The 26225-nt window shown below is 36.3% G+C and overlaps 1 protein-coding gene across 2 annotated transcripts in view; it reads left to right on the top strand.

The window, feature by feature from the left end:
* Nucleotides 1-26225, top strand: part of DDX10 (DEAD-box helicase 10) — a 291045-nt gene that overhangs the window by 258566 nt on the left and 6254 nt on the right. For both annotated transcript variants that reach the window (XM_020915337.2, XM_020915332.2), the window contains exon 17: nucleotides 2601-2737. In XM_020915337.2, coding sequence (XP_020770996.2) covers nucleotides 2601-2737 — 137 coding nt within the window. The remainder of the gene's footprint in view (nucleotides 1-2600; nucleotides 2738-26225) is intronic.

The raw sequence follows: 26225 nt of genomic DNA, 5'->3' as shown, positions 1-26225 counted from the left end.
ATGTGTTAACATTTGAAGATCCACATAAGGAAGATATGGATATTTTAGTGAATCATTATTTTCCAAATAAATGACCAATGCACAGTGTTATGAAATCACTCACTGATTTAAAAAAAAAATCCATTCAAAGTGCATGGTAGATCTATGGGTTTTATCTTTTTTTTTTTTTTCCATTTATTTTTATTAGTTGGAGGCTAATTACTTTACATCATTACAGTAGTTTTTGTCATACATTGAAATGAATTAGCCATGGATTTACATGTATTCCCCATCCCAGTCCCCCCTCCCACCTCCCTCTCCACCCGATCCCTTTGGGTCTTCCCAGTGCACCAGGCCCGAGCACTTGTCTCGTGCATCCAGCCTGGGCTGGTGATCTGTTTCACCCTAGATAATATACATGTTTCAATGCTGTTCTCTTGAAACATCCCACCCTCGCCTTCTCCCAGAGTCCACAAGTCTGTTCTATACATCTGAGTCTCTTTTTCTGTTTTGCATATAGGGTTATCATTACCATCTTTCTAAAGTCCATATATATGTGTTAGTATACTGTAATGGTCTTTATCTTTCTGGCTTACTTCGCTCTGTATAATGGGCTCCAGTTTCATCCATCTCATTAGAACTGATTCAAATGAATTCTTTTTAATGGCTGAGTAATATTCCATGGTGTATAATGTAACAGGATGTAGAAAGTGTATTAATAATGGCTTCAGATTCCACATTGCAACAACTTTTTAAGAAACTGCCATTCATCAATACTTAGTGTAGTATCAAAGGAGAAGAACTACACCTATCTAAAAAGGCTGTTAAATGACTTTTCCCTTTCCCATCTCTTAGAGACTGGATTTTCTGCATATATTTCAACCAGAACAACATATTGAATGCAAAAGCAGATATAAGAATGCAAATACCTTCTTCTTAGCCAGACATTAAAGAGATTTGTTTAAAATGTAAAACATAGTTCTTTTGTTTCGGAATTTGTAGCTATTTTCATAAAACACTATGTTAATATATAATGATACAGAGTTTGTTATTATTGCTTTTAAATTAATGAATTGTTTAAAATTCTTAGTTTAAACTTCTAATACAGTAAATGATATTAGATATAATCCACATTAACACAAGCTTTTGGTCCAAAGGGACCAAAAAAGCTTAAGAATTATTGGGCTGATCAAATAGTTTGTTCAGAAAACCCAAACCAATTTTTTGGCCAACACAATACTTTGGTAATTCTCTGTCTGCACCTTTTAGATAGCAGATTCCTTTGAGAGAATCAGACTGGAAAATTGGAATATCTTGTAGCTTGGGAGATTAGTGTTTTTCAATACATGATGACATTCAGTTTTTGTTGATATCCTTGATTATTTTCAAGTGGCCCATAGAGTGGTATGTTGTTGAGAGTGCCGCTTACTGCCTCTAAGGGCAGGCTTTCCTTTTTCCCTTCTGATGCTTATTTCCAGACCCTTTATTTTTAGCCGGGAATTTTACCAGGAAAACAATAAGGGACTTTTGCAGTGGTGACTAATCCTTGTTTTCTTTACTTTTCCTCCTTTTATTATGTTTAGGGGTTATCAAGGGAAAGCTGTTCAAAAGGTGTTTGCAGACTTCAGGCTTCAGTAGAGGCCTACACAGTCAATAGCTGTGATATTCTGAGCCGTTATTCAGTTTCTGGGAAAGAACATTAAACATTTGAAATCAAAGAATCATTGAAGTTCGTCACATCTGGTGTGAAGGAAATTTATGAAGTGTACTCACTAAGAGAAATTCATCCAGAATTGTTTTTTAGTCCTGCTTATTGGTTATAATCTGTTAAATGCACAGTGACAGTGTTTGTATTTCTTATCTACCAGGTGATATAACCAATCTGCCAAAAATAAATTTGTTATAAGGGGTGTTCATTACATAAAATGTGTAGTAAATTTATTTTAAATTTGCATTACTTTGGTCCTTGACAAAAATAAACCATTGTAAAACAGTAAAAAAAAAAAAAAAAAAAAGCCTACCTACTTGCATGAAACTATGAAACTGAATAGTTTCCAGCTTTCTGTATCTTGCTATTCATCCTACTTTTTCCATCATTCTTAGTGACTTTGTATACTTAACTTGAATTTAGAAGGTCCCTTACTATTAATGAGCTTGTAAAGATTTGATTGTCATTTTAAGGCTTATTGTGGTTATAAAATTATCAGGCAAATGTTCCTGTATTCTCTCATTTGGCTTTTTCTATATTTACCTAATATTTTTGGTAGTCTTGAAATTTGCATAGTGAACAGGAGCACTAAAATGTATTTTATACTTTTATTTCTTTGATAGTTGAATAACTTAGAAGTAGTTGAACTGTCAAATTTTTCCTATATTGCATATAAGGGACTTCTTAATGATTTACTTTTTGAACCATATTTTGTTTTAGTTTTGAAACGGTGTGGTTTTTTTCTTCTCAGTGCAAATGATTATGGTTCTGAAAGTCACATAGAGGCCTTCACCAGAATAGAAGACTTCTAATTTGAGGATCTCAATTAGTGGTATTTATTTGGGGCTAGAAATAAGACCTGATTATTTATCAGCTGTTTTCTTAAACCACAGTTTTCCTTTTGTTTTTTTAGGCTAGAGATGAAGAGGAAGCCTTTCTGGATTGGAGCGATGATGATAATGATGGATTTGATCCAAGCACACTTCCAGATCCAGATAAGTACAGAAGCTCTGGAGAGTCAGATAGTGAAGATATGGAAAATAAAATCAGGTATGTTTTTTACTGTTGGTAGCATTAAGAATAGAAATCTTCTCCTTTTAATAAATTCAAAAGATGTGTGGAGACAAACATCTCATGCTCTTCTCATCATTTTAAAGGCCCTTCTACTGTTCCTGTAATACCTGTTTAACAGATATTTGGGTGATAGAGAGTTGGATCTTTTTCTTGGTCTGTTCTTTTCTTCTCTCTCTTTTTGATTCTTTATTCTTTGATTTGATTTGATTTATTCTTTGATTCTTTTTGATCCACTAGGATATATTTATTGCAAACAGATAAGATTTTATTTTGATTTAGTGATGAGATTATTGTTAAAAATTATCTCTGAATTTTTAAATCGCATTCTTTGATATAAAAGTAAGAAACACATAAAATAATGGAAAACTCATATGTAAACAGACCTCTCATATGTAAACAGCCCTCTCTCAAATGTGGACTTATTTGTTGCCATGTCAAAAGCAGAAATGTAATGAATGGAATGACTTGCTCAGCACTTGTTTTCAGAGTACTATGTATTAGATTATATTGAAATTCTATTGATTTAAAAGTTGAGAATATTGAGCAGCATGGACATTCTAAATCAATGAGCCTGTTTAGGCACAAGGAGGATACTAATGCTGGATGAAGTTAATGTGATTGAAGGGGAGAGGAAACTGGTTGGAACCCCTCAAATGCTAGTCTGAAAAGTTTGGAGTTGAAAAAAAATAGGCCCCAGAGAGCTATAATCTGGCTTTAAGCATTATGAAGAGGTCTCAAAAAGATTATCCCCTTAGAGAAATGCTATGGAGAGATCATTTCATTTACTCTTTATTTTAATCTTGTGCTCATTTAGACATAGAATTATTTTATAACAGTGAAAATGACCCATCCAAAACGCAGTCTTCCCATGTGATGCCAGAAACTTGAGATATTTACTATTGGACAACTAGGTTATGGACATAGTAGCGTTCCTACCCCAAGAAGTGTCACAGGTGAAAATAGTTTGTTAGGCTTTAGAAAAAATATATAAATGGTAAGGGTTAAATAGTTTAGGTTCAGAGCATAATGTTAATCTTTAGAAATTGACATCTAAGAGTAAATACCTGTATTCTGCTTCAGAGTGCGCATGTCCAGACCTTGATGAGCTTTCAGTATGGTTAAATTTGTTGCCCTTTTTATTGTATAAATGCCCCTCTTTCAGAGTAGTTTATGGGATCTCCATTTCGATAGGTGGGGTGTTAACACAAATGACTTTATATCAGTAACTTCCAAATGCTCTGTGTAATTTTTCTCTCTGAAGGGAACTTGAATTGGTTCTTACAGTTTGTTATTTGGCCATGTTTTTCATATCTCTCTAACATAACTTGAAGACATAGGGCCAACTTTTGAAGTCACTGGTAAGATGACAGCAATCCTTCTGTATCTGATTTGTAAGGATTTTTTTCTAACATTTTTGATAGCTTCTGAGTTGTTCTTAATCTTTAGACAGCAGATATGTTGTTTCATTCTTTTGGCATTTCTTACCCTCTTAGTGACATTTCTCCGCTATAATATGACTTTTTCTCTAATAGTTTCACATTTCATCCTTTTAATTAGCCTGTAAATGCTTTGTAGCCAGAAACTCTTTTTATATCAACACATTCAGCTCCAGCCTCTACTCATCTCTCCAACATTAATGTAATAGGCACAGAGAAAGGCCCTGAAATAGTTACATTGATTAATTAACTGAGGAAGGAGATTTATAGGGTAAAAGAGAGAAGTATAATGATAACAACTATACAACTGATCCTAATAGCTTAAATGATAAAGAAATGACAGAATATGTTAGAGAACTGGAAGAAGCCAAGTTCAGATAGTGTAATGGTGATGGACAAGACAGTAGGAATACCTTGAGAGATGCCAAAGCATCTAATTCCATGGCAAGGGTTTAGACGGGAAATACTGTTTTATTATTTTGTGTGTGTGTTTTTGGCTGTGGTCAGTCTTCACTGCTGTGCGGGCTTTTCTCTAGTCGCCGTGAGCAGGAGCTACTCCTGGTTGCAGTGCATGGGTTTCTCATTGTGGTGGCTTTTCTTGTTGTGGAGCACAGGCTCTAGGGTTCACAGGATTCAACAGTGTGGTTCCTGGGCTTTAGAGAGCTAGCTGTGGTACACAGGTTTAGTTGGTTCATGGCATGTCGGATCGTCTTGGATCAGGGATCGAACTCATGTCCCCTGCATTGGCAGGTGGATTCTTAACCACTGCACCACCAGGAAGGCCCCAGATGGGGAAAATATTTAAGCATTATGTAAAAATTAAAATAGTTTTAAGTTCAGGCAGGTAACTACACTAGAAGAGATTGAAAGGAATTGAGAAACTTTGGTTCTAGGCCAAAGGGAAATTATCTTTGGTCGAAAAGAATATCAACAAGGGCTTTATTCCATTATTGCATTTAGGGGCTTCCTAGCAGTAATTATCTAGCATGGTAATTATCTAGTCCAGCCTCCTCTCAGATTAAAAAAACAAACTTTCAAAGAATAAAATAATTTGTGGTCACAGTACAAGTTAAGGACAGATCAGTGTGATCTGCCTGAATCAAATTGATTCCTTGGTTCTCCAATCAGGTTATATAGAATTACTCAGGCATTAGGAGAGATAGTTAAGGAAAACTACATCAAGCCAAATGTAATGTTATTTGACTGAAGATCTGATCCATGGACTAATCATAGGGTAAATTTGACTGGACCGTGGTTTCCCAGCCTCAGCGCTACTGACATTGTGGCCCAGGTGATTCTTTGTTTTGAGGGGTTTGGGGTGCTGTAGACTGTTTAGCATCATCCTGTACCACTAGCACCTCCTCAGTTGAGATAACAATTATTTTCAGACATTGCCAGATATCCTTTGGGGAGGAAATTCTCTGACAGTTGGACAACCACTGGACTAAAGCCCAGGATGGCAGAACGTATTACTAGTGCCTTATTGCCCAATCCCTCATCCAAGGTAGGCTTTGTATTCTGTCCATTTAGCCCTAGCAGTCCTTCTCAGACAGGGCCTTCAATCAGTTGGGGTCAGTATACAAGATAAAACCTGTTTTCCATTCCTGGTCTAGAGGGCAAGGTTTAGGGTAATTTGCAAGTAATAGTCCACATGTGAAACTTATACTCTCATTGTCCCTTCTCTCGAAATTACTTTAGTGGCAATAAATAAAGATACATGTGAACTAAAACCACATTGTTTTAGATAAGAGAAAGTATTATACATTAGAATTTTGACAGTAGTAATTGCTTCTCCTATGCATAATCCAATATTCTTGCCTGGAGAATCCCATGGACAGAGGAGCCTGGCAGGCTACAGTCCATGGGGTCGCAAGAGTCGGACACGACTTAGTGACGAAACCACCACCACCATGCATAATGATAGCACCAATACAGTCTCCCTGTATTGTTCCAGTTTTGCTACATCTTTTTTTCTTTGCCTCTCATGAACGTGACTCAATGCTAAGATTTTGTGATGTCAGCTTTAGACGATCTGGCTGGCTTGTTCACAGGTTTTATTTGGTTCACAGTTTTTAGCTTCTACTCAGTAATTGCAGCCGCAGCTAGAGTGTTCCAGCCTCTTGGTCACCCTCACTGTCACTGTTCTCTGGATATTAACTATCATTTTCAGATATGAGTTTGTATGGGACTGGTTATTCCAATTAGAAAGTGGCTTTTAGTCCCACACTAAATAGTACGAGCCAATATTCTTTGAAAGTTCCATTTGTGTATTTCTTTTACCTTCACTTTGGTGACACCCATAGATATCCAGCTCAAGTAATGCTTTTGGTCTCTCTACATGGAAAGATACTTGTAGGAAACAGGCAAAGGAGAGGCAGATTTAGTGGAGGACAACTGACCTTGGGATCAATAATTCCTCTTCAGGAAGATCTGATAGGATTTTACACTTTTATTTATTTATTTTTTTTTTTCATTTATTTTTATTAGTTGGAGGTTAATTACTTCACAACATTTCAGTGGGTTTTGTCATACATTGACATGAATCAGCCATGGAGTTATCTGATAGGATTTTAAAGAGTTTGTACTTCTGTCCTTCTCAGCTTGGTATTTAGCCACAGTAGAATGTAAACCCTCCTTAACCCTCTCTAGAATTATCAGAATTGTCATTTCTGTCACTGAAATTCAAAAGAGATTCTGATGTATGAATCAATTCCTTTAAATTCGCATGACAAAAAGATGTCTTGCTTATAGTATGGTCAATTATATGGCCCTCAGTTCCTTTTAAGGGATTTTAAAAACAAATGCTGCTGTTAATAGCTCCCTTTATCCACAGAAGCAGAGCATGAAACACAGGGAGTGGGTAATCTACCCGTCTATAGAAGAATGTCAGCTGGTTAGTCAGTAGCAGATGCCTGAACTCCATTGGCAGCTGTAAACGTCTGTGCGCTATTTTTAAAACTAGGTGAGGAAGAGAGAGCTTACTTTGATGTTCTCTGATTTCTTTTCTTATCTTCTTCCATGTTATAGTTGACCCAGGCTGTGTTTTACTCTGTGGCTTTCATTACTGATTCCTTCTATGGAATTAGCATAGGTAGAATTAATACAAAATGTTAGGATTTCTTGTTGTTAGTGTTATTAAAAATAGAACAATTTGGTAGAAAACCTGGCTCTTTGTTGCTGTGGACTTTGTGACTTCAGAGAATTCATTGGTCTTCTGGGAACTACATGGAATCATGTATTCTTATCTCCAGTGAGTTTTGATACAGACTTTTTATACTTTTTGAGGACATATGACCTCAAATATTGCATGCAATTATCTTTGTACTTATAAATGCTTTTTCATTTTTTTAATCTCCAAAATAGTCCATATAGTAGAGTTATAGTGCTTTCACAATAAACATTTTGAGAGGCTTCTATATGTGATGCTAAGAGCTGGAGAAAGATCTTTCTGCTTTATTTAAATCACATCCTGATTGCTTAAGAGTTAAAAATATCTTTTTGATCTGTAATTTCTGGCTTCTTGTCACATTTCTTCCATCCATTCTTTCAACTGAGAATTTTTTTTGTACCTATCCTGTGCCAGGCATAGTGCAGGCACTGAGGATAAAACATTCGGCAAGAAAACTACCCTCCCAGCTTTGACAGAGCTTTTAGTTCAGTGGAGGTTACAGACGGATAAGCAGGCAATTACAGACCAGCATGTTGGTTAAGCATTGTGATCTGTGCACTGGCGGAAGTGGTGGGGAGATGTGTAGGTAGGCCTGAAAATGATGTGCCTAAGTCTTGGGCTTGGCAAATTACAAACAGCTTCCTGAAGGGTGTGATGGCTCAGCTAAACCTGAAGTGAGTTTAAGTTATAAGAGAGCAGGGAGAAGGGTAAATTGCCTTTCTAAAGAGTATGGCCTTTGGTGAGACAAGTACCTTTAACCATATTCCAATTAAACTCTTCTTTCAGTAAACGTGTTCCTTTTAACCGTGCCTCACAAGCTGAAAGAAATTTGGTTCTGAGCATGTAATATAAGATTAATTTTTGTATATCTTGTAGCATTCCTCATGTTTGGTTTATGTCCATCTTCATGTGGACTGCTAATGATGTGAAAATTTGCAAAGTATTGAATACTAAGGAAAAGAAGCAGCTGGATGTTCCAGATATTCATTATCTAGTCAAATTAACTTTTTAATATTTATAATCTTAACGTTTTTCAAACAAAAAAGGGAAAGTGAAAAAGTTTGTGATTAGACTGTTACCACGTTATGTCATTGTTTTCTTCACAGACCACAGTCTCTGGCTAAGGCAGATTGCTTTATGTTGTTATGTAGTGGGGTATTTGGTAGATTATTTTAGGTGGTCTAAGATCTCTCACATGTGTAATTTGTAGTGAGACTGTTGGCATAATTTAGACATAAAAACCTTTGTATGGATTGATACCTTTTCTTGTACAAGGTAAATTTTCACATCTAATATAATTAGCTATTCTTTTTGCTTAGTCTAACACAGCTCTAAATCAAAAGGCTGATCAAGGATTTCTGTCTGTTTTTTCCATTTGTTGGGAGTTTTGTTTTGTTTTAAAAATCTGTTTTATGCTAGTTTTCTGTTTCTGAGTGAACTTGCCCATCTTTAAAAGTTATCTCTTACTTGAAGGAGATGCACTACTTTAATCTGTGTGGTCTCTCTTAGTGTTGTTCTGTGATAACTCTTCAGTAAATTTTGCTCAGCATATACCTTTCCAAACTTTATAGTCAGCTTTCTTTGTATGTGGGAGACTGTTTCACTTGGAAAAGAAAGATGTGTACATCAAAGATGAATTTGGGGGGAAGGAAAATTCCCAGAAAGCATTTTCCTTTCTTAACTGGTTTTAGTTGGTGCTGGGTGTTGCACATTATGTGTTTTATATAAATTGATGGAATCATAAGTGCTAAATATAGGGGATGATTTTTGAAGGGATTGTTTTTCTTACTCAGAGTCTAGGTGATTGTTAAATAGGATTGGCTATAGTTTTCACTTCCATGAACCAGTATTCACTGGTGAATCTAGTTGTGGGTGGTAGATATGGAAAGAAGGTGGCTCAGCTTAATGATATTATTAATGACTTTTTTATGTGCCTGCCATTCTTTCCTTTTATTTTTTTTAACTTCAGGAGGTATACCCCTGATTCCAATATGCCTAGCAACTTTCAAGAGAAAATCCCAATCATCTCTTCTTTGTGAAATACAAAGTTCATGACCTATCAGATTTCATAGAGCTTTTATCATAATTTAGTGAGTTGTGAATGATGAGTTAATTTACTTGACTTTCTTTAAATTGTATTCCTTTTGTCTTTCTCCCTTTTGCCATTGCACTGAAACAAAAGCATATCCTGTTGTGAAGACCCAGAGGGATCAGGTAGAGAGGGAGGTGGGAGGGGGGATCGGGATGGGGAATACATGTAAATCCATGGCTGATTCATGTCAGTGTATGACAAAACCACTACAATATTGTAAAGTAATTAGCTTCCAACTAATAAAAATAAATGAAAAAAAAAAGAATGAATGGAGAAACTTCCAAGGCAGATTGTTGGGGTAGCAGGGAGGCAGGGAGTAAGCCGGGTGTAGGGGGTGGGAAGGCAGTATTTTTTGTCTTCAGACTCTTAAGGGAAAGGTTGCTACCCACTGAGGAAGGTAAGGTATTATTTTCTGGAATGAGAGTTGGGATAGGGAAGACGTATTTTAAGAAACACAGTATTTGAGAAGCTCCCGGTTTGACCTTACTTGTTCCTACAGTTATTGAGCAGAAGCATGAAAGTGAAAGTCGCTCAGTCATGTCTGACTCTCTGCGACTCCATGGACTATACAGTCCATGAAATTCTCCAGACCAGAATACTGGAGTGGGTAGCTTTCCCTTCTCCAGGGGATCTTCCCAACCCAGGGATTGAACCCAGGTCTCCCGCATTGCAGGCGGATTGTTTACCAGCTGAGCCACTGGGGACACCCCAAGCTAGAAACAGTGCACTAAATAAAACTCTCAGGTTTTACCCGTGCATTCTACTCTGTCATTTAGCCACTGTTGGATAACTGTTACTCAGTAACAGTGATAGGTTTGCCACATTTCAGAAGTGCTGGGATCTCTGAGAAGTTGGATGAATGGTGAGGATGCCATGAGACCAGAATGAATCATCTCTCAAGGGTGATGAAACACTTCGAAAGGTTCTCTTGGTTGCTGCTGTGATGCCAATGCCTGGTAACTTTGCTTTCACTGAAAAGACTGTTGAAAATGATACTTTCTTAGGACCATCCTTGAGAGTGATGCCACCCTATTTTTTCATTTCACATTGCTTCATGTAGAATACATTGATGTCAGTGACTATATTATATCATTTTCCTTATCCATTCCCTCTTTTAGAATTTTAGGTTGTATCCATGCTTAGTTTTTTGGTTCTTGTTATTTGGTTTTGTTTTGTTTTTGCTATTGTAAGTAATTCTTTAATGGATAACTTTGTTGAACATCGAGTTTTCTCTCTCTTAAAATCATTTGAAGGACTAATGAAAAGTAAGATGAAAGTGTAAAACTTAGTTTTGCCAGATAGTTAGAACACTGGGGACATGATTGGGTAGATGATGATCATGAATATTAAAAACTAATTAGTGAAAGTAGTTCGAGGAGAAAAGCTAATGTGCTTTTGGGGAGCAGAAATGTTTTACATACAGATTAGTAGCAAGATAAATCCATAATATAAACTGAACTCGTGTGAATGTTTAAACATTTTTATTAATCTGGGAGAAGAGAAATCAATATGTATGTCTTCTAAATTGCTGCAGAGCAGAGGTTCTTAACCTGGACTTGATGGATGAACTTTAAGGGAATCTCAAACATGTTTATTGTGAGGTGGGGGAGCCAAACTTTTTGCCCTTCTCAAATGATGTTTGTGTTTTTTAGAAGGAAACATGTACATGTGATTGCAATCCCCTGCCTGCTGTTGCCCTCTCACAATCCCCAACCTTTTCTGATTATTAGAATTCTGATCTAAGAGGGTATCTTATGCTCTAACTGTTATATTTGTAATGAATGCTGAGCCAAGCAATATTTTCTTTGACTAGGTTGCTTTTGCAACTCTGTTTCTAGTACCAAGCAGCTAGAAAAGAGACATTAAGGACATGATACATTTTCAGTTCCATTTCTATATGCGGTAGCCTTCAGAAGGAAGCTGGGCAGATTTTATGGAGTGTACTGAAGTAATTAATCTTCATTAGGACTGTTGCCATGGCCTTGTAAATGAAAATTTATGATAAGAGGAAAAGTCTGGCACTACATATTTGAAAACCAGAGTGCCAATATTTAAAGATAGGGTATAAAGATTTCTGAGAATTTTTTAATGGTCCCAAGGTCATTTATTATTAGCTTAAAATTCTTTAAGAAGAAGTCCAAGCTACATTTACTGATATGAATGCAAGAAGGAGAGTTTTATATAAGTAAGGGCAAGTGAATATTCAGATGCTGAACTCTGGTAGCTTTCCACACACTGTTTGGCAGCATGTTGTAAAAGGACACCCACAGGTTTCTGTGTGAGTGAATACTCCCTGTCCTCAGCTTCCTTGCAGCTAGATTAGTATGCAGTTTCACCTAATTTCTTGTGTGCATTCCAAAAAAGAGAAGAAAAGCTCGAGGTTGAAAAGCTGTACAGACACTGTAGTAGAAGGAGCGTGCTTTCTTCCAGCAGCTGCTTATCCTGGCTTTTGTTAGATTTCTGAATAGGCTTGTATGGCGATGTTGATCCTGCATTTTATGATGTAATACACACCAACTTGCACAGCCCTAATTGCACATGAACAAACACAGCTGCCACCAAAGTTAGGAGCTCCAACATTCGGCATTGTGATGCTTTCTGGCAGCACAGTCTCTTCCAGGCTTACAAAATCCCAAGTGATTATGGTTACCATTTTGTAACTTAATTATTGGAACCGTTTGCCCCAGTGTCCTTGGAAGTTTAGGGATGATATTGTGTTTCTGTAAGGCCATAGTATACCAGGGAAGAAGCTGAAAGGTTTGCCCAACAAATCTTTCCTTCTTTGATGTATTGGCCACAGTCACATCAGACAGCACTTGGAATGTTCTTGAGGCTTGGAGTAGCAGTTCCAAGTTCAGACCCTGTAGGCCAGGGAGTGTGGTTTCCAGATTACAGAGAACGTTCTCATCTCCTCTACTGGAGTTTACTTACACATCATTTATTTAAAGTATGCTCACATCATTTATTTAAAGTAAGCTATTTAACAGCTAGCAGCCTTTCTATTCATGGTAAGTACTGATGATTACATTCTTCTTGTTGGAATGTCCCATCCCTTTCTACATCTGTTAAAACTATTGACTAAAGCTTCCTAAGGGCCAGAGGGAGAAATTTTAAAAATCAAGCCAAATGAGGCACGGTAGTTTCCTCTACATGGAAAATATTATATCAATGAATCAAACTCCTCCCTTCTGCTTTTGATTATTAATACGTGGGAATTTAAACTATGTCTCTGTGTCTGTTCCTCAAAGAATGGTCTCAGAAGCATCTGTATTACAGAAATAGTTGCTTGACCAGGTCTAAGATACGAATTACATGAGGTTCTATGAACCAGGCTTCCTGGGCAGCTCTAGTGGTAAAGAACCCGCCTGCAGGAGACATAAGAGACACGGATTCAATCCCTGGGCTGGGAAAATCTCCTGGAGGAGGGCACGGCAACCCACTCCCAATATTCTTGCCCCTGGAGAATTCCATGAAAAGAGGAGCCAGGCAGGCTGCAGTCCAGTGGGTCGCAAAGAGTCAAACACAACTGAAGCAACTTAGCATGCATGCATGCACACTATGAACCAAGAACTGAATGACTTTCGCACAGGCACCACTGCATATAGTTTGGAATATGGATGTATGTTCCATATCCAAAACTTAGCAACATGCAGAGAAGTAGGAGTTTTATGAAATTAAGTCTATGTTAGAACAAAGGCAGGCTATTTTGCCCTATGGAAAACTTGTGACTTCTGGAGTCAGGTAGACCGACCTAAGTTTGAATACTCATTTCTTTTACCAGTTGTAGGTCATACAAGTTAGTTTACTTAACCTCTCTGACCTTCAGTTTTCTTCATCATTTGAATGATGATAATTCTTACCTTGCAAGATTACCGGGAAGATCTAATTAAAGAAGAAAGCAGAGTATGATATGTAATAGAGTCATTAATATAATCATTTTTAACTACTAAAAACAAAACTATGGCAGGAGTTTTTAAATAAGTGTATACATTTATAAGAATAGGATTATCTTCTGGGATGTCAACTTTCTGTTTTCCTGCTCATCAAAATCTTTCATTAAGAAAAAAAATCGTTCATTACACCCCATAAACACAACATGGCAGACCCTGTTTTCACAACACTACAGAACTGTCCTAAAGGCTAGTGCTCATGATATAATGAAAATGATGTCATTAAAACATCCTGTTCAGGGTATGGATGAAGAGTCTGTATCACCAGATAGGAATGTAGAAAAGGTCTTTTGTTGTCTATTCTTCTTCCTCAGTGTTTTCATTCTTTAGGAATTAAACATACTGAAAGTTTGCTAAGTACTTGGCCTAGAGCAAGATAAATATTAGATCCCAGTCCTCATGAAGCTTATATTCCAGTGAGGGAATATAAAGAGAAGAGATGGTGATAAGGGCCATGAAAGTGATAAATGTAGGGTAATGAGAGAGGAATTGGGAGAGTTTGCTTTATATAAAGTGGTTAGGAATAACCTCTCTGAAGTGAAACATGAAGAATTATTGAACACCTTCTCTTTAGGAAAGAGGAAATTATTCATTCTAACATCCTAACCATGAATTGTTTGTACAGTTATTAAAATTTAAATGTTTATCTTAAAAGCATCTCTATATGGCTGCCAGAGATTCCTCAACTTTTTTTCATTCCACCATCCTTCAACCATGTGTCTATCCTGACTGTGCGTCTAATTGGTTTGATAGAAGGTGATGAGGGTGAGAAGCAGCTGCTATTCTAGTCCCAGAGTGGCAGCTTATTACAGTGGTGTATGCCAGCATGAAGGTTTTGAGGGCAGGAGGAGGATGTTAGGATGGACTGAGCACATCAGTGGAAGACTTGGAAAGGTTTAGGTTATGTACTCATAACCTAAGATGTAGATTATTGGTTAAAGCAGCATGTCATTCACTGAGGATAAGAGGAGAAAACTTGAATGTATTTTTATGTTTAACTATTTAGGTTATAATGTGTTGATGGTGTATCAGCTCTTTCAAACTATGCAAATCTTTTTCTTATTATCTATGTACATATCATTTCTGTAGCAATTTTAGTTTTTACAGTAGAAACTGAATGAAAAGTGGAGTGCTTATATATCCCTTGCCCCTGTCCCCCACAGCCTTTCCTGTAGTCAACAGAACTGAACAGTTACATGTTACTTAGCCATAAAAATGAATAAGTTACTGCCATTTGCAACAATGTCAGTAGACCTTGACATTGTCTATGCTTAGTGAAATAAGTCAAAGAAAGACAGATACTGTATATGTCATCATTTATATATTGAGTCTGAAAAAGAAAATGAATGTATATAGCAAAACAGAAACAGACTCACAGATAAAGAAATCAAACTAGTGGTTGCCACCAGTAATTACCAGTGGGAAGAGGGGAGGGCAAGATAGGAGTATAGGATTAAGACATACTACCAGGTATAATATAAATAAGAAATGAGGATATATTGTATAGCACAGGGAAATATAGCCATTATTTTATAGTAAGTTTAAATGGAGTACAAGCTATAAAAATACTGAATTACTGTGTTGTATACCTGCAACTAACATAATACTGTAAATCAACTATTCTTCAGTTTAAAAAAGAGAGAGAGAAGATAGTTGGAGAAACTATAATATTTACAATGCATTTACCATGCATATATCACTTATTTATCACTTATCTTTGAGATAGACATTAATCACATTTTAAAAATTAGGAAATTAACACTTCATGAAGTTAAGCAGTTTCCCCAAGTTTTGGGCATTTGTTGCATTTTAGTCAAGTCTGACTCCAAAGCCACTTTTTCTATACCAGAATTTTTATAAAACTGTTATGTGATTTAAAAAAGCAGTCATTGCAACATTAAACATGCTAGAAGAAAAAGATATTCAAGGAAAAAGATATTCTTTACATTATTAGATATATACATTCCAGAGGAGTTACATGTCCTTTTTCAAAGAAAATAAAAATAACTATTTTTTCATTGAATCAAAATGGCAAGTTACACTTCTTCTCTAATGTTGAAGTAGTATTTCATTCCTTACTCTGAGTCTGCAGTTATTGGGTACGTCTTCTTTCTAGTATTATTTTCCTTATGCAGTTAATGTTTTACTTTTCACTGTAGCTTTGATATTTTGGATTTCTTTGGGATTAAATGATATGCTATTTGAAAAAAAATACAGTCCAGATTTTAATGTCCACTTATATACTGGCTCGCAAAGAAAGTAAGAATGTGATTTTTAGAGATCATTCTACCTAACTTTATGTAATAGAGTGGGCTGGATATTTAGCATTATAGAAGCTTAACTTTGTGAGTTTATTCATCATTTATTTAAGAAGTACTTATTGAGCCTCTGAATACCAGGGAATGTGACTGCAAAGAATAAGACAGTTTTTGTCTTCAAGGAACTTGAGATCTAATGGGTGAAGCAGTCCAAGTACAACATTTCATAGGGTGTAGTTGAGGAGAGCATAGTGCTAGGTGGGTCACCTAAGAGAGGGCACTTAACCTAGACCAGGATGGTCTGGGAGGCTTCCCGGAGTTGAGTCAGGAGAAGGAGGGGAACGAATGACAAATATGGACAAAGCTTTTAAATTAAGATAGTTACAGAGGTGCTAGGAAGACTGAGATGGATTTGAGAGAAATTAGTGAAGAAATGATCAATTAAATTAAGGATGTGAAGAAGAAGTGGTTAAAGGATGACTTCTAGGCTTTTAGTAGGGGTATTACTGTTCGCTCAGAAGGAAGATATAGGAGAAAGAATATATTGGGGGGAGGGGGCGGGAAATGGGTAGCAGTTAGGAATGTGTTGAGTTTGCATACCTTTGAAAATACAGATAGAGATATCCAGGATCCAGTTGAATATGCTGATCTGGTGGTTAGGAAGGAATTCTAGGCTAAAGATGCATATTTTATAAGTCAGAAACACTGTGGAAGATAGTGAGTTACGGAATTTAGCCATAACATGACCGTATGATTTTGAAAACATGATTTATATGACTTTGAAAAGCATATGCAAAGTTGAAATTTAGAACACTGGGAACTTGTGCTAAACCCTTGAAAACACGGGTTTATTCAGCAGACTGGAGTCTGTGTACCCACAAACCAGACTGAGTGCTGTGAAGAGTTCTCCCTTGCATAAAGCTTTCCCCTGTAACTGTTGGAAGTTGAATTAGAAGCAGAGTTTGTTGAAACCTCGCCTGCCTTCATTGCAGTAATGATACTTTTCAGGACTTGAAGAACCTTCAAAAAGGCCATGATTTCTGTCTTTCAGATGAGTGGACATTTATCGAGTGACTTCTTGTTACTAACTGGGGGGAAACTGCTTTCCAGCGTTGTGTTGGTTTCTGCCCTGCAACAGTGTGAGTCAGTCGTAGTGACACAAACATCCCCTCTCTTGAGCCTCCCTCCTCTCCCTGAGGGACCTTTATTCAGATCATCCTCACAGATAAGGACGAACAGCCCCAGACTGCAAAAACCTAAACATTTAGTGGACACAGGAAGAGATGTGTACAAAAGTTACTGTAATACCATTCAGAATGAATGCAATGGAAGAGGCACAGACAGTATGTGAAATGAATTATGTGAAGGGAATCTTTGAGGAAAAGGGAGCATTCGAACTGGGCTTTGATAGGGAGGATTCAAATAGTTGTAAAGCAGAAAAGGGAATTCCAAATGGAGATAAAATAAATTGAGAACCTAGAACATATTCAGGGAATAAAATGTAGTCCAGAGGAACAGAGTATATTAAAGGAGGGGGTAATGCAGAATAGGGCACAGAGGCAGGCAATACAAGAAGGCAGTCCCTGAAATGTTTATGAAGAATTACAGGAACCAAGGTGTACTTTGCAAAGAGTCCTCCTTTAAGCATATGTTGGGTTGGCAGGAATGGGAGCACTGTTACATGGGAGACATAAAGGTTTAAAGTATGATAATTCAACAAGAACCTAGATTTAAGAAAACTGGATTTTAAACTTTTCCTTTTTTCTTAGGGGATAGTGGGCATGGAAATCATTACTAAATGGCTTTTTTTAGAAGCTTAATATGTAAATCTGAAAAGTATAATCAGTGGAGCACAGCTCTCAAGTCTAGAACAATGACTTCCAATGTTTTCATCATCACAGAGAACTTTTGCTTTGAACTCCTGTGGTTCTTCTGTTTTGAAAGATTTTTGTCTTTCAAGAAAGTTAACAAAAAGTTAATGTTTCACATTTGTTTTATTAACAAAGGCATAATTTCCAGTCCACCCAAGCTTCTAAGTATTAACAAAGCTCAGTTATTGTTATTTCAGACAAAAGCAAAACAATATAGAACTTAGTCTAGGGCATACAGTTGCAGGTATTTTGAAATGCTGAAAATAACCCATGACTCATCTATCATGACAAAAGATATCTTACCTTTCCCCATACTTCTGTGGATCCAGGGACCCAGTTTGAAGCTTTTGTAGCACACTTATTTATGCTTTGAACTATATAGAATTACAAAGAATAATTGTAATTATTCTTTACTCAGAACTACATTTCCTTTCAAATCTGATTCTTTTTTTTTTTAATTGCAAAGAGTAATACAGGCTTGTTACAGAAAAATTGAGATACGTATACCAGCAAAAAAGAATATTTTAAAAAGTCTTCCAAATCTTATTCAGTGCAAACATAAATGCAGCCTTTTTAAACAAAGATAGACGCTTATTCTGTATTGGTTTTGTAGCTGTTTTCAATATCAATAAAGAAATTCCTGCAACATTTTAAAAATAGTTGCATAGTATTTCATTTCTAATTTTATAATTTACTTAACAAATTAATATCTTATGATTGGACCTTTGGGTTTCTGACTTTCTGAAATTACAAGTAGCTTTGCTTAAATATCCTGTAATTAAATCTTTATACACAGCTCTAATTATTTCCTTGGGATAAATTCTTAGAAGAGAAATTGCTGGATGTGCATTCTTAAAAGGTGTTAGCATTTGCCCTCCAGAAAGGTTGTACTAATTTACATTCCCACCTAGCAGTTTGCATTCTAATTGGGAATTAAGATGCATACATGAAAAAAAACCCCTTCAGTGTCAGGAAATAGTAATGCTAGGTTAAAAAAATGACTAGTGAACAATTAGAGTTATAGGAATTGAGGAAAGAGATCACTTTTAATAGGGAGCTTAGGTACCTTTGTGGATGATGATGGAATTGAAGATATATTATCAAGTGTGAAACAGATCACCAGTCCAGGTTGGATGCATGAGACAAGTGCTCCGGGCTGGTGCACTGGGAAGACCCAGAGGGATGGGGTGGGGAGGGAGGTGGGAGGGGGCTTCAGGATGGGGAACACATGTAAATCCATGGCTGATTCATGTCAATGTATGGCAAAAACCACTACAATATTGTAAAGTAATTCGGCTCCAACTAATAAAAATAAGTGAAAAAAAAATGGAATGGGAAAAAAAAAAATGGATCTTGAAACAAAGGAGGACCAAGAAGGAGGGTAGTGCTACAGGAGGCACAGGTGGGGACTCGTGAGAAGTGTCTCTGATCTTCTGGGCAAAGGCCATGGATGACAAGTGCCAGAAGGAGGGCCGACCCTGCCACGTTAGCTCATGTGTTTCTCCCTCTTCTGTTGCTCATAAGTGTAATTCAGACTCCACTCTTATTCTGGGTGACTAGGCAGCTACAAGCACCTGAAACCAGGAAATCAAACCTGTTGGAAAATCAGTTCAATTTCTGGGAGAATTTTGAGGTTTGGGTTCAGAGAATTTAGAAGGTAGTAAAGTTGTATTCTATTTAAAACTCAGTTATTAATATGTTTATTAAGATGTTAAAATAGAATTCACATTCCAATGTTAAATCTTTTTTCTTAATTATTAGCAATAAATAAATTGGCTCAAATACTCTCTTTGGGTATCATGACAGGCTTTTTGTGTAAACATTTTCACTAAAAAAGTCATTGAAGTAAAACTTTGTTATTGTTGGTTCAGATTACATATTACAGCATGATATTTGTGTGTGTGTATGTGTTGTTGTTGTTTGGTAGGTTCTTTAAGTCATATACCTGACTTACATGCCAGTAAATCACATTGCTCGTTAAATCTGTTAATTAGGGTATTAGAAGATAAGTAGCTCTGATTCTTTTGCTTTTGTAGGTTTACAGAAATAGTGGGGCTTTTAATGCTCTGAACCATCCTTTTACTTTTTGAGGCATATTTTACCAACCTAGTATGTTGTACTCTTAATGTTGAACAGTTAATATGGTCCTCCTTGACCCTTAACGTAATACATTTGAAGGCCTGGTGCACTGGGAAGACCCAGAGGGATCTGGTGGAGAGGGAGGTGGGAGGGGGGACCGGGATGGGGAATACATGTAAATCCATGGCTAATTCATTTCAATGTATGACAAAAACCACTGCAATGATATAAAGTAATTAGCCTCCAACTAATAAAAATAAATGGGAAAAAAAAAAAAAGAATATGGAGAGAGCTTGGCACTCTAAACCCCACAGAAATATTAACATAAAAATGAAATGCAGAGTTCAGGCTCAGATTCTTGGCCCTGTTTTGTAGCCACTACCCAGTTTTCATTTCATACTGTGAGCCTCTTTACATGCGTTGGTTCCCTGTACTTTATAGCAGGTTCCCACTAGCTGTCTGCTTTACAAATGGTAGTGTTTATATGTCAATCCTAATCTCCCAATTTGTCCCACCATACGCTTCCTCCACTGCGTCCACACGTCTGTTCTCTAGGTCTGCGTCTGTATTCTTGCGCTGGAACTAGGTTTATCTGCACCATTTTTCTAGATACCACGTGTATGCGTTAATATTTGATACTTGTTTTTCACTTCACTCTGTGTGGCATACTCTAGGTGCATCCACTCTCTACAAATGACCCAATTTCTTTCCTTTTTATGATTGAATAATGTTCTGTTGTACAGAGGTACCACATCTTCCTTCATCTGTTGTTGGCCATCTCGGTGGTTTCCATGTGCTGGCTATGTATGTCGTTTTGAATTATAGCGTTCTCAGGGTGTATGCCCAGTAGTGGCATTGCTGGGTCATATAGTAGTTTTAGATTTAGTTTTCTATGGAGCCTCCATGCTGGTCTCCACAGTGGCTGTATCAGTTTACACTGCCACCAGTAATGCAGGAGGGCTCCCTTCTCTCCACCCCGTCTCCAGCATTCATTGTTTGTGGATTTGTTTTCATGATGACCATTCTGACTGGTGTAGGGTGATAGCTCCTTGTAATTTTGATTTGCCTTTCTCTAATAATTAGTGATGTTGAACATTGTTTCATGTGCTTCTTGGCCATCTGAATGTCTTTTTTGGACAGATGTCTGTTTAAATCTTGTATCCATTTTTTTATTTTTATTTATTTTTAATTTTTTTTAATTAATTATTTTAATTGGAGGCTAATTACAATATTGTGGTGGTTTTTGCCATACATTGACATGAATCAGTCATGGGGGTACATGTGTCCCCCTGTCTTTGAGCTCCATGAGCTGTTTGTATATTTTGGAGATTGATTCTTTGTCCAGTGCTTCATTTGAAAATATTTTCTTCCGTTCTGAGAGTTGTCTTTTCATCTTGTTTATGGTTTCCTTTGCTGTACAAAAGCTTCTAATTTTAATTAGGTCCCATATGTTTATTTTTGTCTTTATTAACGTTACTCTAGGAGATGGGTCAAAAAAGATCTTGCTGTAGTTTATGTCAAAGAATGTTTTTCCTATGTTTTTCTCTAAGAATTTTATAGTGTCTGACCTTACATTCAGGCCTTTGATCCATTTTGAATTTATTTTCGTGTATAGTGTTAGATAGTGTTCTGATTTCACTCTTTTACATGTGGCTGTCCAGTTTTCCCAGCACCACTTACTGAAGAGGCTGTCTTTTCTCCATTGTGTATTCTTATCTCCTTTGTCATAGAGTATTAGGTGCCCATAAGTGCACAGGTTTATCTCTGGGCTTCCTATCCTGTATTGTTGATCTCCATTTCTGTTTTTGCACTAGTATCCTACTGTCTTGGTTACTGTAGCATGTAGTACAGTCTAAAGCCATAGAGCCTGATTCTTCCAGCTTCATTTTTCCTTCTTAAGATTGTTTTGGCTATTCAGGATATTTTGTTTTTCCATATAAATTATAAGATTTTTTTGTAGTAATTCTGTGAAGAATGCCATATTCCTCCATCTGTGTAATCTTTGACTTCTTTCATCAGTGTATTTTATTCTTTCTGATACAATGATAATGAGATAATTTCCTTGATTTCTATTTCTAATCTTTCGATGTTAGCATATAAGAAGGCAAGAGATTACTACGTGTTAATTTTGAATCCTTCAGCTTAACAAAATTCATTGATGAACTGTAGTGGTTTTCTGGTAACATCTTTAGGATTTTCTATGTATGGTGTCATGTCATCTGCAAACAGTGACAGTTTTACTTCTTTTCCAATTTGGATTTCTTTTGTTTCTCCTTCTTATCTGATTGCTGTGGCTAGAACTTCTAAGTCTATATTGAAAAATAGTGGCAAGAGTGAACATCCTTGTCTTGTTCCTGATCTTAGAGAAAATGCTTTCCATTTTTAACCTTTGAGAATAATATTTACTGTGGTTTTGTCATATATGGCCTTTATTATGTTGAGGTAAGTTCCCTCTATGCCCACTTTTTAGATGGTTGATTTTTTTTTTTAATCAATGAGTGTTGAACTTTGTCAAAAGCTTTTGCTGCATATATTGAAATGATGGTATGGTTTGTACCTTTTAGTTTGTTGATGTAGTATATCACAGTGATTTGTGGACCTTGAAAAATCCTTGCATCCCTGTGATAGATCCTACTTGATCATGGCATATGATCCTTTTAATGGGTTGTTGGATTTAGTGTGCTAGTATTTTGTTGAGGATTTTTGCATCTTTGTTCATCAGTCATGAAGTGAAGTGAAGTGAAAGTTGCTCATTCATGTCCCACTCTGTGCAACCCCATGGACTATACAGTCCACGGAATTCTCCAGGTCAGAATACTAGAGTGGGTAGCCGTTCCCTTCTCCAAGGTATCTTTCCAACCCAGGGATCAAACGCAGGTCTCCTGCATTGCAGGTAGATTCTTTACCAGCTGAGCCACCAGGGAATCCCTCATCAGTCATATTGGCCTGTAATTTTCTTTTTCTGTGATATCTTTGTCAGGTTTTAATATCAGCGTGATGATGGCTTCATAGAATGAGCTTGGGAGTGTTCTTCCCTCTACAATTTTGTGTCAGAGTTTGAGGAAGGTAGATGTTAAATAGAATTTGCCCGTGAAGTCATGTGGTCCAGGAGTTTGTTTGTTGGAAGATTTTTAATCACAGTTTCAATTTCAGTACTTGTCACTGGTCTGGTCATATTTTAGTTTCTTCCTAGTTCAGTCCTGGAAGGTTGTACCTTTCTAAGAATTTGTCCATTTCTTTTAGCTTGTCCCTTTTGTTGGCTAATAGTTGCTTGTTAAAATCCTTTGTATTTCTGTGGTGTCCCTTGTAACTTCTCTTTCATTTCTAATTTTATTGATTTTAGTCCTCTCCCTTTTTTCCCTGATGAATGTGGATAAAGATTTATCTTTTCTTTTTCTTCTCAAAGAACCAGGTTATAGTCTCATTTAAAGTGTGAAGTGTTAGTCCCTCAGTTGTCTCATTTATCTTTGCTATTGTTTTCTTCGTCTTTATTTCTACTCTGATCTTTATGATTTCTTCCCCTCTACTGAATTTGGGTTTTGTTTGTTCTTCTCTCTCTAGTTGCTTTAGGCGTGAGGTTAGGTTGTTTATTTGAGACTCTTCCTGTTTCTTCAGATTGTATTGCTATAAACCTCCCTCTGAGAACTGCTTTTACTGCATGCCATAGGTTTTGCATTGTCCTATTTTCATTGTCTTTGTCTCTAGTTATATTTTATTTCCTCGTTGATTTCTTCTGTTGTAATCTCATAGTGTTGTGGTTGGAAAATGTGTTTGATACGATTTCAATTTTCTTAAATTTACTGAGGATTCATTTGTGACCCAAGATATGGTCTGTCCTAGAGAATGCTCTGTGTTCTGTGTGCACTTCAGAAGAAAGTATATTCTGTTGCTTTCTGAGGTATTTTTCGATTTGTCTGCTTTCTTCTTTAACCGATTGGTTGTTCAGGACAATGTTGTTTAATTTCCACATATTGTGAATTTTTCAGTTTTCTTATAATTTCTAGTTTCATACCATTGTGTTTGGTAAAAATACTTTATATGATTTTAGTCTCCTTAAATAACTTAGATTTGTTTTGTGACTTATCTGTCTTGGAGAATGTTCTGAGCATGCTTGAGAGAAATGTGTATTCTGCCGCTGTTAGGCAGAATGTCCTTTATCTGTCTGTTAAATCCCTTTGATCTAAAGTGTAGTTCTAATCCAACTTAACCCTTTTAATTTTTTGTCTGGATGATCTAGCTAGTGTTGAAAGTGGTATACTAAAGTTCTCTACTCTTCCTGCATTGTTGTCTATTTCTGTCTTCACATCTATTAGTATTTAATACATTGTGGTCCTCCAATGTTTGGTGTATGTGTGTTTATTATTTTTATATCCTCTTAATGATTTGATCTCTCTGTCATTATATAATGATCTTGTTTGTCTCGTTACCATTTTTAGCGTAAAATGGTTACCATTTTAGCATATTCAATCTGATGAAAGTTTAGTACCTCAGTTCTCTTTTGGTTTCTACTTACATGGAATATCTTTTTCCAGTGTTTCTTCATCTCGAGAGTATGTGTTCCAAAAGCTGAATTGAGTTTCTTGTAAGCAGCATATAGTTGGGTATTATCCATCCACACACTCTATGCCTTTTCATTGGAAAATTTAGTCCATTTACATTTTGAATAATACTGATATGTGAGGAATTACTAAAGCCATTGTATTGTTTTCTGGCTGTTTTGTTGTTCTCTTGTTCTTTCTTCCCCTCTCTTGCTACATTCTTTGTGAATTGATGATTTCTTGTAGTGATATGCTTTGATTTCCTTCTTCTCTTTATCTTTTGTGAATCTGCTGTAGATTTTTGCTTTGTGGTTCCTATGAAGCTTACATAAGTCATCATATAGAAATAACAGTCTGTTTCACACTAATAACAGCCTATTTCAGTCATATCAAATATTTCTACACATTTATCCTTTCTTTTTATGCTTTTGATGTCATAATTATATTTCACCTTTTATCTTGTGTATTTATTAACCAGTATCATAGCTATAGTAATTCTTAATATTCTTGTCCTTTAACACATATATGAAAGATGAATGTTAAACACACCACCATGTTGCATAGTATGTTTACTGGTGTGTTGGATATTTTCATATACTAATTAGTGTTCTTTGATTTAACTTGAGCTTCTTTCTTTTTTTTTTTTTTTTTTTAATAAGACAGGTCTAGTGGTGATGGATTCCTTCAGCTTTTATTTGTCTGGGGTAGACTTTATCTTGCCTTCATTTCTGAAGGACAACTTTGCCAGTTAGAGAATAGTTAGCTTTTTGTATCTATGGGTTCCACATTCAACCAAGTGTGAATCAAAGGTACATAAGGAAAAAGATTCCAGAAAGTTCCAAAACTTAAGTTTGCCATGCACCAGGTATTTAAATAGCATTTACATTGTATTGGGTGTTAAAAGTAGTGTAGGAATGATATAAAGCATATAGGAGGATATGAGTAGCTTATATACCAATAAATCCTGCATCATTTTATATAAGTACTTGAGTATATGCAGATTTTGTTAACCTGAGGTGGGGGAAGGGAGGAGAGTCCTGAAACTAATTTCCCATGGATTCTGAAGAATGTCTGTATTTTTGGTTGGCAGCTTTTTTCTTTTCAATACTTTTGATGTGTCATCACATTCTTTCTTGGCCTATAAAGTTTCTGCTGAGAATTCACTGACAGTTTTATGAGAATTCCCTTATAAACTGCAAGTTTTTGTCCTCTTGTTAGTTTTAAGTTTCAGTATTTTCCCTTAATTTTTGACAGTTGTATTATTAAATGTCTTATAGGAGATTTCTTTAAGTCAAATTTGTTTGAACATCCTTGAGCTTCATGAACTTAGGTGTACAAATCTTTCCATAGATTAGGAAATTTCTCAGCTGTAATTTAAAAGAAAAAGAAAAACAAGTTTTCTCATCCCTTCCTCTTCCTCTGTGTGTGTGTGCTCATTGTGTCCAACTCTTTGTGACCCCACGGACTGTAGCTTTCCAGGCTCCTCTCTCCATGGCATTTTCCAGGCAAGAATACTAGAGCCAGTTGCTATTTCCTCCTCCAGGGGATCTTCCCAATCCAGGGATCGAACCTACATCTCCTGCATTGACAGGTGGATTCTTTAACACTGAGCCACCAATAATTCACAAATTATTTCCTTTGATGTTATTTCTTTGTTCTCCCCTGACTAGATAATGTAAAAATTCCTGTCTTCTAAATCACCGGTTCTTTCTTTCCTTTATCCATTTGCTGTCAAGCCTCTCTTTTGAGATTTTCATGTCATTTGTTGTATTATTCATTTCCAGAATTTCTATTTGGTAATTTTTTTTTATGGTTTCTGTCTCTTTGTTAGATTCCTCATTTTGTTTGTATATTGAATTCCTGGTTTTATTGAGTTTTCTTTCTGTGTTTTCTTATACCTTATTGAGCTTCCTTAAAACAGCTATTTTGAATTCTTTGTCCAGTAAATTGTAGGTCTTCCTGTCTTTGTGATTGTTTCTTAGGAGAGTATTGTGATCCTTTTGGTGGTGTCATGTTTCCTTGATTTTTCATGTTTCAAGTTTTGTGTTGCTGTCCTCACATGTGCAATAGC

This window comes from Odocoileus virginianus, chromosome 10 (assembly GCF_023699985.2).
Source record: "Odocoileus virginianus isolate 20LAN1187 ecotype Illinois chromosome 10, Ovbor_1.2, whole genome shotgun sequence".
NCBI lineage: Eukaryota > Metazoa > Chordata > Mammalia > Artiodactyla > Cervidae > Odocoileus > Odocoileus virginianus.
This window is presented reverse-complemented; position numbering and strand designations above follow the sequence as displayed.